This window comes from Rhagoletis pomonella, unplaced genomic scaffold (genome assembly GCF_013731165.1).
Source record: "Rhagoletis pomonella isolate Grant_MI unplaced genomic scaffold, Rhpom_1.0 Rhpom_scaffold_03415, whole genome shotgun sequence".
NCBI lineage: Eukaryota > Metazoa > Arthropoda > Insecta > Diptera > Tephritidae > Rhagoletis > Rhagoletis pomonella.
The window spans coordinates 1-21,909 of record NW_023461967.1 but is presented as its reverse complement, the minus strand read 5'-3'; the positions used below and the strand labels follow the sequence as shown (position 1 = coordinate 21,909).

At 37.7% G+C, this 21,909-nt stretch overlaps 1 protein-coding gene across 1 annotated transcript; it reads left to right on the top strand.

Moving 5' to 3' along the window:
• Positions 1-15,764: 15,764 nt before the first annotated feature.
• LOC118754119 lies at positions 15,765-17,924 on the top strand (the record flags this gene model as incomplete). Its single annotated transcript, XM_036488978.1, has 1 exon — positions 15,765-17,924. A coding segment is annotated over exon 1 (2,160 nt), but the record flags the coding sequence as incomplete, so codon positions are not given.
• Positions 17,925-21,909: the final 3,985 nt, after the last annotated feature.

Below are 21,909 nucleotides of genomic sequence, written 5' to 3'. Positions count from 1 at the left end.
GATAGCGTAAGCGGTTCCAGAGATAAGCGCTATAAAAATTTAAGTTTCCAAGTGCGGTGCCACGCCCGATTGCCCATTATCTACCACTTTTCGCCATAACTACGGTATTGATATCATAAATAGCTGTGTCACATTTCAGGACGTAAGCATAAGTGGTTCCAGAAATAAGCGATATGAGAATTTCAGTTTGCATAGGCGGTGCCACGCCCCCTTTTCCAAAATCTAACTCTTCGCCGTAGGTACGGTTTTGACAACATATGTTGCTGTGTCCAATTTCAGAACGTTAGCATATGCGGTTCCAGATATAAGCGATATAAGATTTTCAGTTTGTATGGGCGGTGACACGCCAAACTATACCTCTTTTCGCCGTAAGTACAACATATGTTGCTGTGTCCAATTTCAGGACGTTAGCATAAGTGGTTCCAGAGATAAGCGATATGAGAATTTAATTTGTATCGGAAGTGCCACGCCCAATTTCGCAGTACCTACCATTTTTCACCGTAAGTAGGGTATTTACAATCTATGCATCTGTGCTAAGTTTCAGTTCCCCAGCATAATTGGTTTTAGAGATATAGTGGTTTTCACATTTTAGTCTATATGTCAGACGCCACTCCCCCTGTGTGTCGGCATTGACATTTCTGGATTAGAGGAAGTTATGTCCTTTAAATCAGTGTATGTTTCATTGAAATCGAGCGAACGGTGCCTTCAAAAAAGGGATTGCAAAATTTTCTTCTGGCGTATTTATATATACAGAATTTATAGCGAATTTACAGGAAAACTTCAAATCGAATTATGAACGTTAATACCGGATTGATTAATGCTAATTCTACCAAGTCTCCTCCAAATTTCTCCAGTAGCTTTTGAAATGAGACCGAAAAAGGAACCTCGATTTTCATTTATAAAAAATATGCATATATATTTATATGTATAGATGAGATGTTCATCACTGACTAATAAGTAAAACATATACGAATTCAGACCGTAAATAAGTTTTTCGATTATATTTGTCTGAGAGCCTCTTGGAGGTTAAGAACTAAATTGCCCACATCTACATAAACTCTTTCTTTTTTTCATTAGAATCGGTTGAGAAAGTATCTTGAAGATTTTCAACAAAAGATAATCAGCCTTATCATGAGTTTCATTTTCCCCCGAACCGGGTTTTTGTCAAGACTCGGCCAAAACCCAATATTTTTTCATCACACGACACCAAGTTACACCAAATTTTATGTTACTAATATGTGTTGTAAAAGTGAAACAAATCTGATCATAAATATGATTTTTTAGGATAGCTCTCATTCCCTTCGCCAATTTCGGTAGACAATCACACTGATCCTTCTAAAAACTTTTGCACAAAACAACAATCATTCAATGTTATTTTAAAATCTGGGGGAGAATGGTTCCCAATTGAATGATTCTCGTGATTTTGTATGTGTATAAATGTAGGTGTATTAAATTCCATTACCTTATAATAGGTGGTTATAGAGATAACCGATATGAGAATTTCAGTTTTTATGGGCGGTGCCACGCCCCCTTTCCCATTATTCACCACTTTTCGCGTACTTACGGCGGTACGGTATTGACCACATATGTTGCTGTCTCCAATTTCAGGTCGTTGGCATAAGTGGTTCCAGAGATAAGCGATATGAAAATTTCAGTTTGTATGGGCGGTGCCAGGCCCTCTTTTCCAAAATCTACCACTTTTCGCCGTAAGCACGTTACTGTTAGCGTAAATAGCTGTGCCAAAATTCAGGACGTTAGCATAAGCAGTTCCAGAGATAAGCGATATGAGAATTTCAGTTTGTATGGGAAGTGCCACGCCCACTTTTCCAGTACCTACCATTTTTCACCCTAAGTAGGGTATTTACAATCTATGCATCTGTGCTAAGTTGCAGTTCTCCAGCATAATTGGTTTTAGAGATATAGTGGTTTTCACATTTTAGACTATATGTCAGATGCCACGCCCCCTATGTATCGGGATTAACATTTCTGGATTAGAGCAAGTTATATCCTTTAAATCGGTGTATGTTTCATTGAAATCGAGCGAACGGTGCCTTCAGAAAAGGGATTACAAAATTTTCTTGTGGCGTATTTATATATAAAAAAATAAAAAATACCTTGTTTATACCTACACGAGAACCGCATTAACAAAAATCTGATTTGACTCAACACATATTTCTTTCAAACATTTATACCTGTGTCGTTATAGCGCACTTGCTGAAACCGTATTCAAAAGTAAACTAAATTTTTATTTTTATTCGATATTTCTTAAATAATTAATTTGCGCGGTGGAATCGAACAAGAATTCAAGTTTGTTATAATAATAATTCAAATTTAAAACGGGCTTTATAAAGAAAACCAGCCTTTTTTCACTTCGAGTCAAATGAGTGATGTGTTTATACCTATTTTCTAACCGATGTGAGAAATAAAAAAGCGATTTGAAAACAAATTCGAATCAATACACTTGAATTTCTGAGCGTATTGAAAGTTGGTTTATGCTTCCGTTTTGAATAACATCGAACTGGGTCAAAGCGCTTCGCTGAGTGAATGAAATTTCAAAGTGCTACATTGAGTAAAATGTCAAGAAAACTCAATTAAAAAACAACATTTTTTCAAACTAAAACTTTCTTAAAGCTTCATTCGGAGACACCAGGGTTGAGTTGTGCAGGGGTAAATTTCAAATCACCACCGATAAATCAACTGCCAGAACCATTGCCGCCTTTTACTGTAATATTTGATTTAAAACAATTGAATTTAATTTTTAAAAAGGTGAAAGACTTAAATATTATTCAAAACTTTCGAACTAAAGGTTTCATAACAATATTTCGTTAGACAACCATATTTTAATTCTTCAGATAGCTTGCGTATAATGTATTTAAATTTGACTTTTCAAACAGGTGGCAACCCTTTTCAAAATATATTCGAGATACAGCTTTTTTAAACCTCTTGACATTCATTTTTTAATATAATTTTCAAATAAATAACTCCCTTAATTGAAGTTGAATTTTGATTATTTTAAAAGGTGGCAGCCCTCATCCACGAGTAGGTAATGATTTTATATATCTCCATACCAAGTTCCAGTAATCTGTTAAAAATATTTCCTGAGAAATACAGTATGAAAAATGCCGTTTGTATGGGAGGTGCCACGCCCCCCTGTCTAATCGAGATTAAATTTATCCTTATTTTAAGTTGGGCTAAATGACAGCAGTGTACAAAATTTCATGATAATCGGTTGAGTAGTTAAAGCGTGAAAGCAAACAAACAAGCTCACTTTCGGATTTATAATATTAGTAAGGATATGCTTAGACATAACTCTTTCCTTTCCTCGTCAGCGTGTTCAAAATAATGAATTTAAAATGCAATCTTGATGCAATTTTCCTGAAAATTTAAATAACGAGGCCATTTATTAGCCGATTTTCTTCCCCGAGGTGTCACCAGACCAGGTCTTCTTCCTTCTTCTTAGCTAAGCGCGACATTATTTGTGACCTGCAGTCGGATTCGGACAATTGCTACGCAAATTTTTCCTCGCCAAAATTCTCTTAATGATAAGCAGTGGGACCCAAAAGTATTTAATACGAAAAACGAACAGTACAATGTGTAATCTGCCAAATCTGGCAGTAAGAGAGATTAAAAAAAGAAGGAAACAAATTATAAAAAATATAATAAATTACCGGCCGCTGTGGTGTAGTGGTAAGCAGTGCGCGCTTCCACTCCACAATGCCTGGGTTCAAGCCCTGGTCAAAGCAACATCGCAAAAATATAGGAAAAAGGTTTTTTCTTAACACCGGTCGTCCCTCGGCAGGCAATGGCAAACCTCCGAGTGTATTTCTGCCATGAAAAACAGCTTCTCATAAAAATACAATCGCCGTTCGGAGTCGGCGTAAAACTGTAGGTCCCTCCGCTTTGTGTGACAACATCAACGCGCACGCCACAAATCGGAGGAGAAGCTCGGCCAAACACTAACATATGTGTAAGCGCCAATCTATTATTATTATTATTATAATAAATTCCCATAAATTAACATACATATACAGGGTGTGCAGGAAGCCATGGATAACCCTTTAACCGCCAGTACGCGACATTATGGTCTACCAAAGAAAAGTATAAAAACTTATAAATAGTGTCATGGTTTTCGAGATTTTTTGACTTTTTTATATTTTTGAAAAATCTGTACTTTCGGTCGATTTTTTACATGCCGTTTCTACAAATAAAAACTTTTTGAAGTTGCGTCTTTTTTATTTTTATCTAAACTTATTCCGCTATCGATAGAGTATAACACTTTTTCAATTATTGTGTTTAAAATGTTTAAAAATTAACTCCAATACAAAATTTTGATCCCGAATAAATTTTTACCTCTACATTTGACGATACGCGGTGAAAAAATTTTGTACTACACAAGTTGTGAAAATAATCCTAAAAACTTACGTGTTTAATGGGGATTCCAAAATGATATAAAAGTTATAAGTCTTTATGCTGTTGTTTTACGATTTGAATCTAAAAGGATGCTGGTTTAAAAGTCTTCGGGAAAATTTCAAATAATAAAGGTTTACCTTTTTTTTTAATGATATGGGACAAATAACAACAACATATGGCTGCGTTTCTTTATACATTCCGGATAATCCCATTTCACAGCCGGAATAAACAGAATGCGTTTGAAATATACGTCAACATATCAACAGGAACGTTCTAAAGAATAAATAAACAAAAAAGCTTATTCCAAACGTTCAGAATGAATAAAAAAATGCAGCCAATGTGTTTCGGTATTAGTTTATTATTTATTATAAAAGATGTTCAAAATGGCTGCCTACTACCACATCCTTCATCTCTTAATAAATGATCTTTTAATTCCGTGTGCATAATTCTCATTTTTTATTTGTTCGGCGGCTGAATTGATGTGCTCCCGCAGTTGTTCGATGGTGGTAATTTAAGTTCTAAACACCAAATCTTTGAAGCAGCCCCAATAAAAAAGTCTAAAGGATTTAAATCCGGGGATCTAGGTGGCCATAAAATGGGACCCAAGCGTCCAATCCATCGTTGCGGATATCGTCCGTCCAAATGTCGCCGTACTTGACCAGCGTAATGAGCTGGACATCCATCGTTTTGTAACCACATGGCCTGCCTCGTTCCTAATGATTTCCCAGAAAATCTAAATAAATTTCACGGTTCAGCATAGCGGGCAGTACGTGGGGTCCAATAATTTGATCATTTGTTATTCCTGTCCACAGATTAATATTAAATTGTGTCTGCGAACGGGTTTCTCTTATTGCATGTGGATTTCCAAGCGCCCATTGATGCAGGTTGTGCATGTTCATGTACCCGTCTTTATGGCATGAAGATTCATGATTATGACGTTTCAGAATATTGTGGACCGTACACCCGCTCTTCCGTTCGTCTGGTAATTTGGCGAACCGAAATCCAGGGTCTCCTCTAACCTCCTGAAGAACTTCCTCTTCGACATCCATTGGTAGTAGTGGTCTCCCATCATCACCTTTCACAGGACCCATGGCAGGATTCCTTCCTTTACAATAAGAGTTATGGACTCTTATAAAAACGCGATAGTCCGGATGATGTCCGTTGGGATACCTTAAACAACGATAACTTTTTTATTATGTACTTATTTCAAATTGCGCCTAAATCAAAGTGAAACTTAAAGGTAATTTTTTTATCATAGGAAATATCTCTCTTACTTCTCTCGGTATAATTCGGCAGCAGCGTTGGCGTTACGTTGGCATTCCCCGTAAATGAAATGTATATTTGCATATTCAACTGGTGTATATGAACTCGACATTTCCCCAATCAATAATCCGTTGGATCAGTAATAACACCAATATCAAAAAAATAAAAACAACATTGCAAAACTAATCCAGTAGTACCGCAAAAAATTATGAACAAACCGAAAACGCGTCGCAAAAAGTCGGGAAAACACCAAATGACTAAACCGCCAAAGCCAATGTGCTTCTGGGCAGGTAGCTGTTTTAAAGTCAACAACTGTAACACACGTCCCTAACGGCTGTTTTACAGCATGTGATTAAAAGCTAGATAAGTAACTAGCAGACCCGGCGAACTTCGCCCCGCCCAAAATTTTTATTTACTTTATTGAAACTTTTTGGTCCAACATTTTCACCAACAATTCACGTTTACGATTTTCATTGGCACATTCGTCTGCTAAGATTGTGATTTGGTGGTCATTTGCCGCTTTAAATAACCTTAGGAAAGTGTTAAATCCGTGAAGAATTTCTTGAAATTCTTCAGTTGTGCGGCATTTCATAGCACGGTTATTCGCAAAGCGAAATACATTTTTTCCTCTTCACTCCCTGGCGGCAACAATGACCCGGTTCTATAGTGAATGTCCTAGAAGCTTTACAGTATAGTTGGTGGCAATTTCAAAATGGGTGCGAATCATTGTTCTACAGAAATGCAATATACATATACTTATTTCAGACGAAATACCTTAAAAGTTTGAACGCATAATAATATTGGAAAATCACATCCATTGGGCCAATCGCAACGCAGGAGCGTTCGATATACCCAATGGTGCAACAGGTCGATTTAATCTGACCTTCACGGCCCCTTTTCTCACTTGGCTATTTTTAGTAATAACTCGACTTCAGCGCCACTTGGCAGCACGTTTTTGCAATAGTATTGCATACATATTTAAAACATTAGCCAAATCGGCGCCAACTGTCGGATTAAATTGTGAAGCTAAACCATCCAGAGACCCACCCAAACACACACAAAAAGTTTCGTTAAAATCCGTACAACCATTTAGGAGGATTTCACTGACAAACACACCTACAGAAGAATTATAAATACATTCAAAGATAGCTAAAGGTCGGTACGTTTGTAGGCCTAACACCCCCTTTTCAAATAGCCCCAATTTTCTCCATGAGTATGGGCTTGATTTCGACTACATACATATGTCCATACGAAGTTCCAGTACTGTACGATGAATACTTTCAGAGATATGCAGTATAAAAATTCGATTTATATGGGAGGTTCCACGCCCCCCTTTCCAACAGCTGCCCTTTTCCTGCATGAGTATGCGATTGATTTCGTGTATCTCCATACCAAGTTCCAGAACTCTACCATGCACAGTTTCAGAGAAATGTAGCATGAGAAATTCGGTTTGTATGGGGGGTGTCACGCCCCCATTACATATAGATTTTTGTTTCAGCCTAAAACCATCCTTGGGACACGTGCGGCAGGTGGCAGATTCAAAAAAATAGGTTCAGCCGCTCTCGAGCCTTGCGAAAGCTAAGAAACGGCTTTCAAAATATATATTAGTTGAGATATATTATATATTATAATTATATTTTGGCAGTATCTGTTGTTTCTGATTGACGCAAATAAATCTTGCGTAGTGACGAATTCGCCTCTTGATATGGTGGTTGCTCAAAGCTATTTATATTCGAAATTGCATGAAAATTGGAAAACAGGAATCTATAAGCTTATCCAGGCAAAAAGCTACCTACGTACCGAATTTTAAGCAAATCGGACCATAAATACGATTTCTTCGAATAGATCGGTCCCTGGTCCACTTCTCGGGAAAAATGGATCATATATGCTAAAAAGCTACTTATATACCGAATTTTAAGCAAATCGGACCGTAAATACGATTTTTTCGAATAGATCGGTCCCTGGTCCACTTATCGGAAAAAATGGATCATAAATGCTAATATATGCTAAAAAGCTACCTACGCACAGTGCCGCGACTCCATACAAATGATGGACAAAAATAGAAGGAGTGGTCAGAATTGGCTGAAACTTCACACCTAGAAGTATTATGCCCCTCTAATTTCAAAAATGAAATCGGTTTTTCTATACCGGTTACTCATTTCGAGAAAACCGAGTTTTTTTTGCATTTTTATATGAAAATAGTCATTGTGGACATGTGTTGATATAAGTGGAAGGAGGCATCAGAATGGGCTGAAACTTTACACCTGAAAGGACTATATCACGGCAATTTAAGAAAAAAAAAAACGTTTTTCAGCATCTCTTACCATTTAATTAAAAAAAAAATTTTTTTACAATTTTATAAAAAGGCAAAATAACTCATAATCATCGTAGACATATGTTTATAAAAACCGAAATAGTATTCAGAACTTGTTGAAACTTTACACCTAAAAGGACTAAGCCATGCTTATTTCAAAAATGCAATCGATTTTTCGGTACCGGGTACCCATTAAAAAAAAAAAGATTTTTTTTTTACATTACTATATGAAAGACAAATAAGGCATAATCATTGCTGATTGTGGTGTTTACGAAAACAGGAAGGAGTCGTCAGAATTTATTGAAACTTTACATCTGAAGTGTCTATATTACTCTAATTTTAAGAAAGTAATCGGTTTTTTGTAACGGGTACCCATTAAAAAAACATCGAGTTTTTGCACATGATTATTTAAAAATGAAATATGCCATATCAAAATATAAGAAAAATAGTCTTAATAGTCAAAATTCGTCTAAACTTTACTTCCTAAGTGAATACATATGGTAATTTGAAAAATTAAGTCGGTTTTCCTTACATGTTAACCTTTAGAAAAAAAAATTCTTTTGATTTCATTTAAAATAAAGCATAATCACTGTTAAGTAAGTAAGTAATAATAGCTGTTATATGGTAATAACATATAATATGTTAATAAAAACCGAACTAGTTGTTATAATCACTCAGTTTCAGAGTCCTCAGAAGAGGAGGAAGTGATCACTGATTCAAATGATTCCATGCTTTTGTCTGCTTCGTCACTTTCAACAATGTATTTATTAAAGCTGAGATCAGAACCCTTTAAATATTTGTTTCTCTGTTTTATATTTCTTTTTGTAAACTGGTGTCATTGCTCTATATATATATATATATATATATATATGTATATATATATATATGTAAATCTTCGTATACCTTTGTTTTTGGCTCCCATACCGTGATGCATATTTAAGTATTTTAATTAGCTGATAATTTTTTTCATTTCAAAGCACCCTGTACCTCTTAACTTTTGTTTTGGCACTTTTAGCTTTAATTCAACACCTTATTTTTGAAGAGCGAACCAAAAATTTAGATCTTAGGGCATTCAGAAAAAGTATTGTAAATATAGATCAGCTAAAATAATACCAAAAAAAGGCATTTAGTCACTTTTTCAAAATTGAAAATTTTCAAATATTGGAAAAAGTTGGAAGAGATTTCGATTGTTTCTGTTAGTAGAAGGTCCAAACTACCATAACCAAAAAAAAAAATTTCACGAACTTTCAAGATGTTTTTTTTTTTTTTGTCTCCAAAGGTTGCCAATTTTCGGATTTTGGTATGTTTAATCATATATTTATTTATTAATAAAAAACAAATATTTGTATAAATTTTTTTTCCATGAACCATACATTTTTTGGTTTGTCGCATATATCTTTATCAAAGTGCAAAAGTTGATCTTGCTAGGAATAAAAATGTATTTTTAACAAATTTTTAACTGCGACCACTTTTATGTGCGAATCGCCGAAATGAAATGGTATGTAGAAAATAGGTGTACTTTGAGGGGGTGTGTGAGGCTGAAAGTTGTTTTTATCACAAAATAACTTATGAACTTCTCTTAGTTGGAGATTTAGCTGTAACTTGACATCAAAACATCTAAGTTTCAAGACAGTCGATTTTTGTATTTTTGTCCACCTTCGCGGCACTGTGCTACGTACCGAATTTTAAGCAAATCGGACCGTAAATACGATTTTTTCGAATAGATCGGTCCCTTGACCACTTCCCGGAAAAAACGGATCATATATGCTACTATATGCTAAAAAGCTACTTACGTACCAAATTTTAAGCAAATCGGACTATAATACGATTTTTTGGAATAGATCGGTCCTTGGTCCACCTACCCGAAAAAAGTAAATTTTTTTTAGCCGAAAACATGGTGGTTACTGAAAGCTATTTATATACAAAATTTCATGAAAATCGGACCAGCCGTTCGCGAGAATACCTGTTACAAATAAAAGGGACTTCTCTTTATATAATTAGTATAGATAAGCATCCTTTTAGATTAAAATCGTAATAACAACAGTAGAAAAACTTAAAGGTTATAACTTTTATATCATTTTGGAATCCCCATTAAACACGTAAGTTTTTAAGATTATTTTCGCAACTTGTGTAGTACAAGTTTTATTCACCACGTTTCGTCAAATGTAAAGGTTAAAATTTATTCGGGATCAAAATTTTGTATTGGAGTTAATTTTTAAATTATTATTAATTTATACGCATTTAATAATACTTTAGCGAGTTCATATCTGATAAACTTAAGTTATGTCAAAAAAAGCTCGATGCAAAAAACCTTAAGTCAATAAATGTACTTTGTGGTTGAAAGAAGTTCATAATACTAGTGGCAGAAATAAAAGAAAGACCTTATTTATACCAGTTTTGTCTATATTTCTCTTGTTTAATTAATATTTAAAATTTTTTTTATAATATAAAGGTCTACTTCATTTTACATACAAGCAGTTATAAATTGCGCATTTCAAAACTTGTACAAAAATTAAAGAAAATGCAAAAAATATTTTCCAAATATTCAAAGTTTTTACTCAGAATTTTTAGAAAAATTTTAGGTAGGTAACCAGTTTTATAGTCCATTAAATTATAGTCGGATGACGTGCAAGTTTCCAGCAGCTACAAAATACCATTGATTTTTGGTAATTTTTTTCCGATGCTGGGCATTTTCTTCCATGTAAAAAAATTTTAGAACATCCTTTGTGTGGGAGAAAATGCGTGACACAACCAGCAAACAAAATTATAAAAAATCTAGGATGTTTAAAGCCACTTCAAACTTGCACTTTATCCTACTATAATTTAATGGGCTATAAAACTGCCTACCTAAAATTTGTATAAAAATTCTGAGTAAAAAGTTTGAAATGTTGGTGAATATTTTTTGAATTTTTGTACAAATGTTGAAATGCGTAGTTATATGCAGCTAATTACACCGAGCGACAAAAACAAAAGAATTTCAAAACACACGAAGCAATGAACATACTCACGAAACCATGTGCCAAATATAATTAAACTGCGTTTTTAGATTTTCTCTCTGACGACTGTAGTTTTTAAAGGACTTTGTAACTATATTCAAAAATTTTTAATAAAATTTATATTGAAAAAAACACAATTTACATTTCTGGTAGAAGTTATAGCTGCTATTTCGGAGATCACCACATTTCCCCATCAGATTTCTTCAACTTGGATTCGATCCAACGCACATTAGGTCAAATGATTCATTTGGCTGTGCGAAAGTCCAATTTCGTAAATGCAGTTTTACATTATTTTTTGATGTCATTCTGTAGGGAATACTCCAAAATAACAGAAACTTCACTTTGTCTTTGTAAAATAAAAATCACCGTTAGACAGCAATCAAACAAAGTTACACTTTTAAAACTTTATTGACACGTTGTTTGCGCAACCGGTTTATTTCTTAAGTTTAAAGTGCATTTTTTTATAAAGTCCGAATAATCAACGGAAAATTTTTACTGGAAAAAAATATATAAGTGAGAACCTATGTTCTAGTTTAAAAAAGTGACTTTTTATCATTGTTTGCAAAACAAACTGACTTATTTGCATAACCTCAAAAATTTTCTGATTTATTTCCATTTATGATTTAATGCAAGCTTTTACAATTTTGTTAACTTGCGGTAAATAAAATGGAAATGGAAATTGATAAACTGGGATGTAATGAATTGATCTTGTTTTACTTAAGCCGTCGTTTTTAGCCGTTTTCAAGAAAAACAGTTTTTGTCTGGGCTATCATGCTATTACAAAAGGCGAGATGTTTGCAGTTTGGCTGATTGGATGTTCAAAGAAAGAAAGGCTTCTTCGGTTGTCAACCATGTTGAAAAACAAATTTGGTGTTGTTGATATTTGCGAAAGTTTCATGAAACCGCGTTTTTTTTTGCAATTATATATCAAACAAAGACGAAAATTTGGAATTATTATCCCGTTTCTTACTGATGAAGTTGTTTTAGAAATCAAAGCCAACTGTGTCGACCAGCAGCCGGATTCTAACTTTCGCTATCGCTAAAATATGCTAAAATGCGAAAGCTTAACATTTTATCCGAATTTTTGGCTATCCCCAAAAATTGCGGTTCTGCCCTCCCTTTCGCTAAAAAAACTTAGCCTAAATTTTAGTATTTTACCCGTCCGAAAGTGGCGCTGTACAACAACAGCAGCTGTAAAAATTTGCTCGCATTTTAATGGTGGTAAATAGTCCAATTTAGTGGTGATAAATAGTGAAAATGGAAGTATGTGATAGCAAAAAAATACCAGCCGCAATTTGGATTACATTTCATTTCCTGTAGCATAGCTATGTTACAAAGGCACTCACGTCGATTCGCAAAGACTATTGATGAGCAGCCTTCGCAAAAAGGCACATCCTTGAGAGAATCTACGGGCTGCAATTTCGAAATTTTTTGCTCAAGGTGAATAGAGCTTTGAACATTCTTATCGTAAATTAGTTTCAAAAACATTCGTATTCTTTTCAGGAAGTTACCAGGGGTTTTTAGTAAATGTGTTACAATGCAGTGTAAGTGTGCTCTGCCCAATCCACTAGAAAGGCGATCCCGCCATTCGCGCCAACTACCGTGGAATCAGCCTTCTAAGTATACATAGGTTAAAAGATCAAGTGTATTGTGCGAAAGACTGGGGTCCACCGTCAACGAACTGATTGGACCTTATCAGTGTGGATTTAGGCCTAGCAAATCCACCATAGATCAGGTATTCACAATACGCCAATTCTTGGAAAAGACCCGCGAGAATAGAATCGACACACACCATCTATTTGTCGATTTCAAAGCCGCTTTCGACAGCACGAAGAGAAATTGTCTTTATGCCGCGATGTCTGAATTTGGTTTCCCCGCGAAACTAATACGGCTGTGTAAAATGACGTTGATCAATACCACCAGCTCCGTCGGAACAGGGAAGGACCTGTCCGAGCCGTTTGATACCAAACGAGGTTTCAGACAAGGTGACTCCCTCTCGTGTGATTTCTTAAACTGATGTTGAAGAAGATAATAAGAGCCGCAGAACTGAACCGCTCAAGCACAATACTTTACAAGAGCGTATAATCGCTGGCGTATGCCGACGACATCGATATTATCGATATAAACAAGGGCTACGTCTGTTCTGCCTTCTCGGGATTGGATAGAGAAGCAAAGCGAATGGGTCTGGTGGTGAACGAGGACGAAATGAAGTAGTATCTCCTGTCATCACACAAACAGTCAGAGCATACACGTCTTGGCACCCAGTTTACAGTTGTGGAACAAATGTTGTTGACGAAACGATATACTGCCTGTTTAGGTCCGCAACCTAAATATATTGCACCGCTCTAATCCGCGTTTTGTCACTTGATGTAAGAGCACACAAACACATATATAAGTTACGGCTATCTTTCCAGCCGCTAACAATAAGCCCCACTGTACGGTAACTTATTGGAGGGGAAACTTAACGAAAGTTACTGTGCGGTGGGCTACATCCCTTTTCGTTTGTTAGCACTTCTTCACTTGTTAGAAGACCGTCTGAAAGGAGATATCGCAGCTGTCACACCTCGTTTGGTAAGCCAATTCTTGTGTATGAAAGTATTTAAACGCACAGATACCTACAAATAAAACGACCTTTGATTTCACTGTACTAAAACCACTGTGTCTTTTATTTATTCTTATTTTTCGTTACATCAACTTTACGCTGGTGCGCTCCATCTTCGTGCGACGCCACCTGCGAAAATATTGGTCTTCGAGCCTAAAAAGTAACCAAATTATACAGTCCACATAGCATCACATCTGAGTATTTCAACTGCCTCAACCGATCGCCACAGTTTTCCACATTGGTCACAACAGCATCACGTTCGTCTACGTCTACGACAACCTGAGTTTTTTCGCACCACAACCAACGTGCCACAAGAGCTATATCAAGCGTTTTTTCTTCGGCTTACTACACAAGCAGAGTTTTTTGGTTCATCGCTTAACCGGCTGTTCATCAAATCAACGTTTTGTATTGCATCACAGCATCACGTTTGCATCACAGCACCACTAGTGTCAGCAACACATTTTTTTTAATAAACCAGCATATCGCACTACACGGCATATAACAACACATTAAGGTACGTGGTTGAATTTCATTGCACTTGTGTGTGTATGAATCTTAACAAAAAAAAAAAAAACGCGCGTGATTATTTTGTAAAAATAAAAAGGGGAGAAAACTCAGTGCTTAATATTTTTCCGAAAATAAAAAAATATAACATTTTCACGTTTATTGGTGTATCGGCTAACATTAACGAATTGCGCGAACGTCCATTTTGATTCTTGATATGGTGTTGTTTGTGTAAAAATACCAGTCGCATTTACCGAAGCACAAGATTGATAAAATTTATTATTTTCTTGCAAAGCACAGAATTTAGTTTTTTCTCATTTTACTGGCTTTCACTTTTATTTGCATTTTATTAATCGCGTAACTTCAAGTATAGTTTGCGAAACTCCTTTGGTTTCTTTTCAAATTGCACTTGTCTATTATTAGTGGCGCGCTTGTACATATAGCTGATCACTTCACTGGGTAGTTTCCCCCATTTATTTGTTTGTTGCACAAAATCACAGCCGCGCTTGAACAAACAAAATTTTTTCATTAGAAATTTTAAATAAATTGCATATTGTGGATTCTAATTAGTTACACACGTACATCACATTTTTTATAAGTTGGGTGGCGAGTGACTTGCACATTTCTTTTGCATATACGCATATATACGTAATTACGTACTCAACAGTTTCACTTGGCTGGAAAATAAATAAGTCATTACTTAAATATACAAATTATCTTTTGTTGTTCTTATAAGAACTAGGCTTATTTCGGGCTAAGCGGTTAGTAGCAATATTTTCCTACAAATCGGCGTTTTCTATTACTACAGACAAATTTCTTTTCTTGCGTCCAATTGAGTGGTCTTTGGTTGCCAAAAATGGATACCTTTATTCGTCAGGCAGATTCAGTAGCAGAATTTGAATCTGACTACAACTCTATGCAGCCATCAGAGCACACAAAACACTCCTTAACTTTCCAAAAGGATGAATTAAAGGCTCTGTGGGAAAAGGTAAAGGGGTCTTATGATGAGCTTTGCGCATCAAAAGAGCTCTAAACCAAAGACCTGGCATCGGTTAAAAAGAAGTATAAAAGCACGTACTTCAGTTTTTTGCGGTGCCAAGCAGCAATCGCTGATCTTTCAGAGCAACTCGCAAATACTGAAAAGGAAAGCGAATACAAGTCAGGTCGCGAGCTTAATATTCATCTCCCTCCTTGTGACACAGACATTTTTAAAGGAGATTATCTTTCGTGGCCATCGTTTAGGGATATGTTTACGGCCATATACATTCTAAATAAGCGCCTTACCCCAGTTGAGAAGGTGTATCACCTCCGGCAAAAAACCCAAGGGGAGGCCAAGGAAATAGTGCAGAGATCCCCATTAACCAACGATGGCTTTGGTGCGGCCTGGAATAATCTATGTGACAGGTACGAAAATAAACGTATCCTGGTCAATGCTCAATTAAAGGTATTATTAAGGTATTATTTAAACGCAGTTGAGAGTGAATGCGGTAGCTCCATCAAGAAACTGCAACGCGACATTAATAATTGCATCTCGTCGCTTCAGTGTCATCAGATTGATGTTTCAAATTGGGATGCAATATTCACATATTTGTGTTAGACAAAACTGCCAGAAACGACACTGGCACTATGGGAGCAAACCATAGAAAATAAAACTGAGATTTCTAAATGGGTAGATATGGATAAATTCCTATCCAATCGGTTTCAAACACTGGAAACCGTCACAGGTCTCAGGGGAGATATAGCTTCGAAACCTAAACCACCAAGCTCTCGGACTTCTGCAGAGACACCTGCAAAAAAGCTTGGCGCCTTTCAAGCCAGTGTGGCAAAGGCGACATGTAAAATGTGCAACAGCAATGTACACAAGCTATCTAAGTGCGACAGATTTTTGCGTCTAAAGCCGACGGAGCGAGTAGATTACGTGAAGAGCATTCGCAGTTGCTTGAATTGTCTATCTGCTGGGCACACAGTCTCAAGATGTACCAGCTCATTTAACTGCAGAACTAGTCATTCGAGACATCACAAGTTGCTCCATATGCCAATTCAGCCAAGAGCAACAACTGATCCATCGGGTAACGTAGAATCGACTCCAAACCAGGCTCAATCAAGACGCGAGTCTGAAAAAGGAGACATTAAATCGGTTACAAATGTAAATTCTTGTTACGCAAATACAAGTAAAGGAGTTTTGTTAGGAACAGCACGCGTAAACATACACTATAATGGTATACATTTTTCGGCTAGAGCGCTTATAGATTCTGGTTCTGAGTGCTCGTTCATTACTGAGAGACTCAAACGGAGAATCAGCATGCCATCAAAACGCTTGCATGCCCAAGTTTCGGGCATCAATAACTCTGTATCTGCGCAGGTAAAAGAAGCGTTTGCTATTCAACTTCGGTCTCCCACAGACCCGTTAATTAATATAGAAGCAATCGTGCTGGTTTTACCACAATTAACCGGGGATCTTCCGCCTTGTCAGATAAGCGCAATGATGCGGCAATCGTTCCCAGACTTGGTCTTGGCGGACAAAAGATTCTTCGTCAATGAGCCAGTTGACCTTGTCTTAGGAGGAGATATTTACCCGCAAATAATTTTAAGCGGAATGAGGAAGAACGTATTAAATACGCTTCTCGCCCAAGAGACCGTGTTCGGTTGGATATTGACTGGTCGCGCGGGTTCAGTCAGTCCAACCAACAATATCGTATCGTATTTTAACGAAGTCACGTTGGACAAGCAGCTAGCTGCATTTTGGGAGCTGGAGGATGTCCCAAAGAAAAAAGGCATCAACGAAGATGATAAATACTGCGAAGAGCTCTTCAAAGCAACTACGACACGCAATACAGATGGAAAATACATTGTGTCTCTACCTTTTAAACGGGATTTTCCGAAAAATGTGTGCTTAGGACCTTCGCTGAAAAGTGCATGCTCTCAGTTCTACCGGAACGAGACGCGACTAGCGAAAATACCTGTCCTTCAAACAGAGTACAACCGGGTTGTATCTGAATACGAGTCACTAGCACATATGTCAAAAATTAATAAAAACATCTCACCAGATTCAACGGACTGCTATTTTTTACCTCACCACGCCGTTTTAAAGGAAGAAAGCACCACTACAAAGGTCAGGGTTGTACTCAACGCATCATGCCCAACCGCTAATGGCATGAGTTTGAATGATGTCCTTCTTCCAGGCCCAGTACTTCAGGCCGATTTACCCATTCTTATACTACGTTGGAGACTGTACAAATACGTATTCAACAGCGATATAGAAAAGATGTATCGACAAATTTGGGTAAATCAAAATCAAACAAAATATCAGCGAATAGTTTTCCGTAATTGCCCAAAAGATCCGATCAGTTTGTACGAATTAAAAACCGTGACTTTTGGCATAAACTGTGCTCCTTACCTTGCGATAAGGACATTACACCAGCTTGCTGATGATGTGGAGAGCTCTCATCCAATCACATCTGACATTTTGCGAAAATGTATGTATGTTGACGACGTACTCGCCGGGGGACATAGCGTCGAAGCCGCGATAAGAGCTCGAGAAGAGATATCACAGGTGCTAAATTCAGCCGGGTTTCCATTACGAAAATGGACTTCAAACTCTAGCAAAATACTTCAAGGAATACCAAAAGGTCATTTACTTAGTAAAGATTTCTTAGAGTTTGAAGATACCAGTGCAGTAAAGGCTTTGGGCATCAGATGGAACGCCCATTCCGATTACTTCTACTTTATAGCGAAACCAATTGAAAATAGTAGCATTATTACAAAGAGGGCAATACTTTCAGCCATCGCTTGCGCCGGTTATAATCGTCGCCAAGATCATTATGCAGAATATTTGGTTAGAAGGAACAGGTTGGGTTGAAACCGTATCTCCAAATACCTGGGATCGTTGGCAAGCATTTACGCATGATTACGCGGAATTAAACAACATCCGCATACCAAGATGGGTATATTTCACGCAAACCGATAATGTAGAAATACATGGCTTTAGCGATGCTTCGGAAAAGGCATACGTTGCGACAGTTTTTCTAAGGGTTCAGACTGAGGATAAAGTTTTCGTCAACCTACTTATGGCAAAAAAAAGGGTACCGCCGGTCAAAACAATATCTTTGCCCCGATTGGAGTTGTGTGGTGCAGTGTTACTGGCCGAAACAATTGAAACTGTCGTTGAAAACCTTAGCCTTGCTCATTTGAAGGTGAATTTGATGACGGATTCAACGGTAGTTTTAGCTTGGATTCAAAAACCTCCATGTTCGGGGTCAACATTTGTTGCCCACAGGTTAACAAAGCTAGTAGACAAGGTAGGAAACAAAGATTGGCGCCACGTGGATTCGTCCTCAAACCCAGCGGATCTAGCCAGCAGAGGATTCTCGGCGAGTGATATAGTCAACAACTCCTTGTGGTGGCAGGGTCCTTCTTGGTTACAAGAAGCCTATTCGAGATGGCCAGCACAAGAATCGGACTATGACACAACCATTGAAGGAAAAAGGGTGCATGTTCATGCAACAACAAAAGTAAGCGACTTTCACGACATTCTCGATCGATTTTCTGATTTGTCACGGGCTTTGAGAGTTATATCTTATATTATGAGATTCTATCAATTAATCAATCCCAAAGCGAAATCTTCCTTTAAAGCGGAGTCTCGTTCAATTTCGGCCAACGAAATTAAAACAACGACCCAACGCTTAATAACAATTTGTCAAAAACAATATTACAGCGAAGAATATATAAGGTTAAAATCGACGGAAAAAGTGAAGTCCTGCCTCTTAACCCGTTCATCGACAAAGATGAGATTCTGAGGGCTGGTGGTCGTCTGAGCGCATCTTGCGATCTGTCCTACAATGAACGTCATCCTATCATTCTTCCGTATGGTTGTAGGTTGTCCCGTCTCTTTGTCCAGTTTATCCATAAAATTTCCGTGCACGGAGAAAACCAGCTGATGCTGCGACTCATCCGATCGCTGTATTGGATTCCCAGGGTGAAAAACTTGATACGGTCCGTCATACATAACTGCAAGGTCTGCACGATCCACAAGAAACGGTCGCAAACTCAACTTATGGGAATCCTTCCCAAAGAACGCACAACCTTTTCCCGTGCATTCACAAACATGGGAGTGGATTTCGCCGGCCCGTTCGACATCAAGTCCTACTGGGGCAGAGGATGTCGCATGTCAAAAGGCTACGTGTGTCTTTTCGTCTGCTTCTCAACGAAAGCCATTCACCTTGAAGCTACCAGCGACCTTAGCACCGCGTCCTTTCTAGCCGCTTTCGCAAGATTTGTTGCTAGACGAGGATGTCCAAAAAATGTTTACTCCGACAATGGTACTAACTTTGTCGGAGCCTCACGATCTTTACGAGCGGAATTTAAAGCATTTTTAGCTGAGGCACGCAATAGCACCCTCACTAAATACAGCCATCAAACCTTAGAGTGGCATTTCATACCCGCTGCGGCCCCTCACATGGGCGGTTTGTGGGAAGCTGGGGTGAAAAGTTTCAAAACCCACTTTAAAAAGGTTGCGTCCGACCACAAATATACCTTTGAAGAGTTCAGCACACTCTTATGCCGTATTGAGTCTTGTCTCAACTCACGACCACTAAGCCCCTCTTCAAACGAACCGTCTGACCTGGAGCCACTTACCCCAGGTCATTTCCTAGTCGGCGGGCATCTTCTTGCCCCACCCGAAATCGATCGTAAATCGATGGCAGAAACTGAAGGCCCTACATCAGACATTTTGTAGGAGATGGAAACTGGAATACCTCACCGAGATGCAGAAACGCATCAAGTGGAAACATCCACAAACCAACTTAAAACAAGGGGACCTGGTCGTCGTTAAAGAAGAAAACCTGCCACCAAACGAATGGAGATTGGGCAGAATAGTCAAGCTACACCCAGGTTCCGACAACCTAGTAAGAGTAGTCGACATCGACACAGCTAAGGGAGAAATTACAAGACCAATTGCAAAATTGGTCCTACTTCCGCCCTGCAACGAAAACAGCACAATATCTGAATAAACTCCCGTACTATTAATTCCACTTCACAAAACCCAGCTATTCCACTTCTTACTCCCTACGCAATCCCACATCTAAAATGCCAAATATTCCAGCTACAGAATTATCGCTATGAATACTTGAGCAATTTTGAATTTGTATAAAAAGAAATTAAAATATTTGACATTTTCAAGACCAAATAATTTGAAAAGATAAGAAAGAATATGCAAGACGCATAATCAGCCTACGATTAAACTAGATTATAGCGAATTTACATGATTCAACTTTCACAGGCGATTGGTTGAACCAAAGGTTGAACTCAAGTGGGCAGCGGACCAACTTCATTGAAAGCGATTAGTGGAAAGGCCATTTACACCATTCAACTGCTGCATTCAACTAAAAGTTGCCTGTAAAATCGCCTCATGTAAATTCCCTATCAGATTGAATTGTGGGGGAGGGGGAAATTGGCATCGAATATTTCCATACCGCCTCATCGTTAATTTTTCATTCAACTACTCAGTTGAACAAGCCACAAGCTCACTTCCAATATTGTGGAATCAGTGCAATGGGTAAAATAACAACACGCTTGCACTTCTACTTCCTTATATTTTACATTCGGGTTCAGCAGTGAAGAATCATTACATACATATGTATGCCAATGTTCAGAACAGGGATGTTGCAAATATTTATATTATTATACACATTCGCCTTCCGAAAATTCGCATTCGCATACGCGAATGTGGAAAATGTGATATTCGAAACATCCCTAGTTCAGACTACGTTGAACTGATCGGGGTGGCACTGTCGCATACGTATTTTTGCCAACGGGCTCGTTTCTTCCATTGATTAGGTCATAAAAGGAAAGCATAACACCTTTAAACACGATCGTCGATACCCTTTGTATGTATATACCGAAATTTCAGATGATAGATGCGGGTCAGCTCGTAATAGGCTTTCTATATTCTATATTCTCTAAGTAGATGACGCACCTTCAGTTCAGCATTAATACAGAATTTGAATGAAAATGGAGCTTTAAATAAAAGAGCTTTCATCACTCACCCATAGCAATACGTTGCAAACGCCAGTACCTGCTGGTGCTGATCATCAACCATGGTCTCAAACGATTACGTCGTTGCCGTCGTTGCTGCTACTTTTCTGGCGGTCACAGGCATATCTGCTACAGGGATCGGAGCGATGGGTCGCTACAGTACTACGTTGCACACTACCATTACGTTTACCAGTCATAATATGTATTGACGCTATTAGAAAAGGATGTAATTCGTTCACCTAGAATAAAACCAATAAATCCCATAAAATTAGCTACCATCGGTGGAATATCAAATAAATATTTTAGTATACCGTCACCATTACGAAAGTTCGCTACCCAGCTCTTTCCACCTACAGAGCCAGAATCGGGCGTTTCTCAACCTCCAAAAGAACGATGCAATTCACGAAGGTCCTTTCATTTTAGTTGCAGCACGACTAAATAAAATCCCGTATGTATGTAGGTATGGCGGTGATAAATAAAACCGATCGCTTGATGTATGTGCTACATACAAATATTACAATATCCAGAAAGCGCGTGAAGTTGTAACCGCTCGTTTGGACTCTTGGTGCATTCCTCGAAAACCTCCAATGCCCCAGCTACGTTTAGAGAGGTATTCCCAATTAATTGGATCATAAGCTGGTATGAAACTCTTATAATCCGGCCTTGGGATTCCTCCTTCTGGTGTTCGTCTTTTTAGATGGGCATAACCAGAAAACATTTCAATTAGGGAAACAAAGGGATCTGCTGCCTTTTTTTTTGCTTTAGCCAAAGTAAGTGGATATATGTAA